Raw genomic sequence first — 1,675 nt, 5'->3', positions numbered from 1 at the left:
GGTGAAGCATCACAAGCTACCACGAGTGGCTTCTTCTCATCATAGTGCGTTAAGACAGAGGAGGAATGAAGCATGGCTTTAGCCTTTTGAAATGCTTTCTCTTGGTCCTGAGACCATTTCCAAGGAGTATCTTTTCGAAGGAGTAGATGAAGAGGAGATAATACAGTGGCTACATCTGGTAGAAATTTGTGGTAATAGTTCAATAGTCCTAAGAAGGATTTCAGTTCCGTGACGTTAGTAGGAGTAGGCGCTTCTCGAATAGCCTTCACTTTGGCTTCTGAAGGATGTAGACCATCTGAATCAATGATGTGTCCCAAGTACTCAACTGATGGAACACCAAATTTACACTTGGACTGCTTTAAAGTGAGTCCTGCCTCCTCTAGAGTTTGCAAAACAGCATGAAGATTATTGAGGTGATCAGCATCATCAGTACCAGTAACGAGTATGTCGTCTATGTAGACACATACATGCTGCAAGTGACTGAGTAAGTTCTCAATTGTACGTTGAAATAATGAGGGTGCTGATGAGACTCCAAAAGGAAGCGCTCATATTGGAAGAGCCCTTTAGGGGTATTGATGGTTGTAAATTTCTTGGAAGCCTCATCTAGCGGTATCTGAAGGTAAGCGTGCTTTAAATCAAGTTTTGAGAAGATCTTTCCTCCAGCTAGGGCAGCGAACAGATCCTCTGATCGAGGTAGTGGATATGTATCAGCTAACAGAACTGGGTTCACAGTAACTTTGTAGTCCCCGCACAATCGAATAGACCCGTCAGTCTTTACAATGGGAACTATGGGTGCAGCCCACTCTGAGTACTTTACAGGTGTAATAACTCCTAAACCCCTTAGGCGATCTATCTCGTCGAATACCTTTTGTCTCAGCGATAGAGCGACAGGACGTGGTCGGTAGAACTTCGGTTTCGCATCTGACTGGACGTGAATCTTGGCTGTGAAGTCCCGCAGCTTCCCCAATTCTGAACGAAATACTGGAGCGTGCTTCTGGAGTACTTCACCTAAAGAAGAAAAAGAACAATTATAATTAACATGATTAATAAGGGACCAATCTAGTCGGATAACTTCCAACCAATTACGACCCAGTAGAGTAGGTCCATTTCCAGGAACTATCACCAGTGGTAGAGTAGCAGTCTGGGACTGATAACAAACATCAACATCTATAGCACCGACTGGCTTGATCTTCTCTCCAGTATAAGTAGTTAGAATGACATGAGAAGGAGAAATTGGAGGAAGAGTAGAAGAAAGAGAGGAATAAGTGTCTTTACTCATTATAGATAAGGAAGCCCCAGTGTCCAGTTCCATGGAAAGGTCAACCTTATTGACACTCACTGAAACAACAATAGGTTTTCCAGCAGAAGGCAAAGTAAACAATGGGTAGTCCTCTTGGTCAGAGTCTCCCATGAGAAGAGGATGTGACTTGTGGTCCAGGTTGTGAGTTGGGTGTTGTCTGTTATTCTGCTGAGGTTGTGGTGGGTACCCAGTCTTGGCTTTAGGATGATTCCTCTGCTGCTGTGGCTTCTCTTTTCGACTGCGACATACCCTGGCTAGGTGTCCCTTCTTTCCACACAGCCTACAATCTGCCTCAATAAACTTGCATTTAGTAGCGTAATGATCTCCACCACATCTGTAACACTCAACTTTACTCTGCCTGTGTGACGATCCTCT

The 1,675-nt window shown here is 44.1% G+C and overlaps 1 protein-coding gene across 1 annotated transcript; it reads right to left on the bottom strand.

Annotated features, from left to right (window-relative positions):
- Positions 1-56: 56 nt before the first annotated feature.
- Positions 57-1,664, bottom strand: LOC100632184 (uncharacterized protein K02A2.6-like). The gene has a single exon (XM_020007838.1). The coding sequence runs from the start codon at positions 1,409-1,411 to the stop codon at positions 452-454; it is 960 nt and encodes a 319-aa protein (XP_019863397.1). The 5' UTR covers positions 1,412-1,664; the 3' UTR covers positions 57-451.
- Positions 1,665-1,675: the final 11 nt, after the last annotated feature.

Source organism: Amphimedon queenslandica, unplaced genomic scaffold (assembly GCF_000090795.2).
Source record: "Amphimedon queenslandica unplaced genomic scaffold, v1.1 AMPQUscaffold_5417_Cont22614, whole genome shotgun sequence".
NCBI lineage: Eukaryota > Metazoa > Porifera > Demospongiae > Haplosclerida > Niphatidae > Amphimedon > Amphimedon queenslandica.
The sequence above is the reverse complement of the archived record's forward strand: the minus strand, read 5'-3'. Positions and strand labels throughout refer to the sequence as shown.

What these genes read in the sequence shown, in the direction of transcription:
- LOC100632184 (XM_020007838.1), bottom strand. Translation starts at nt 1,411, where the DNA reads ATGGGAGACTCTGACCAAGAGGACTACCCATTGTTTACTTTGCCTTCT.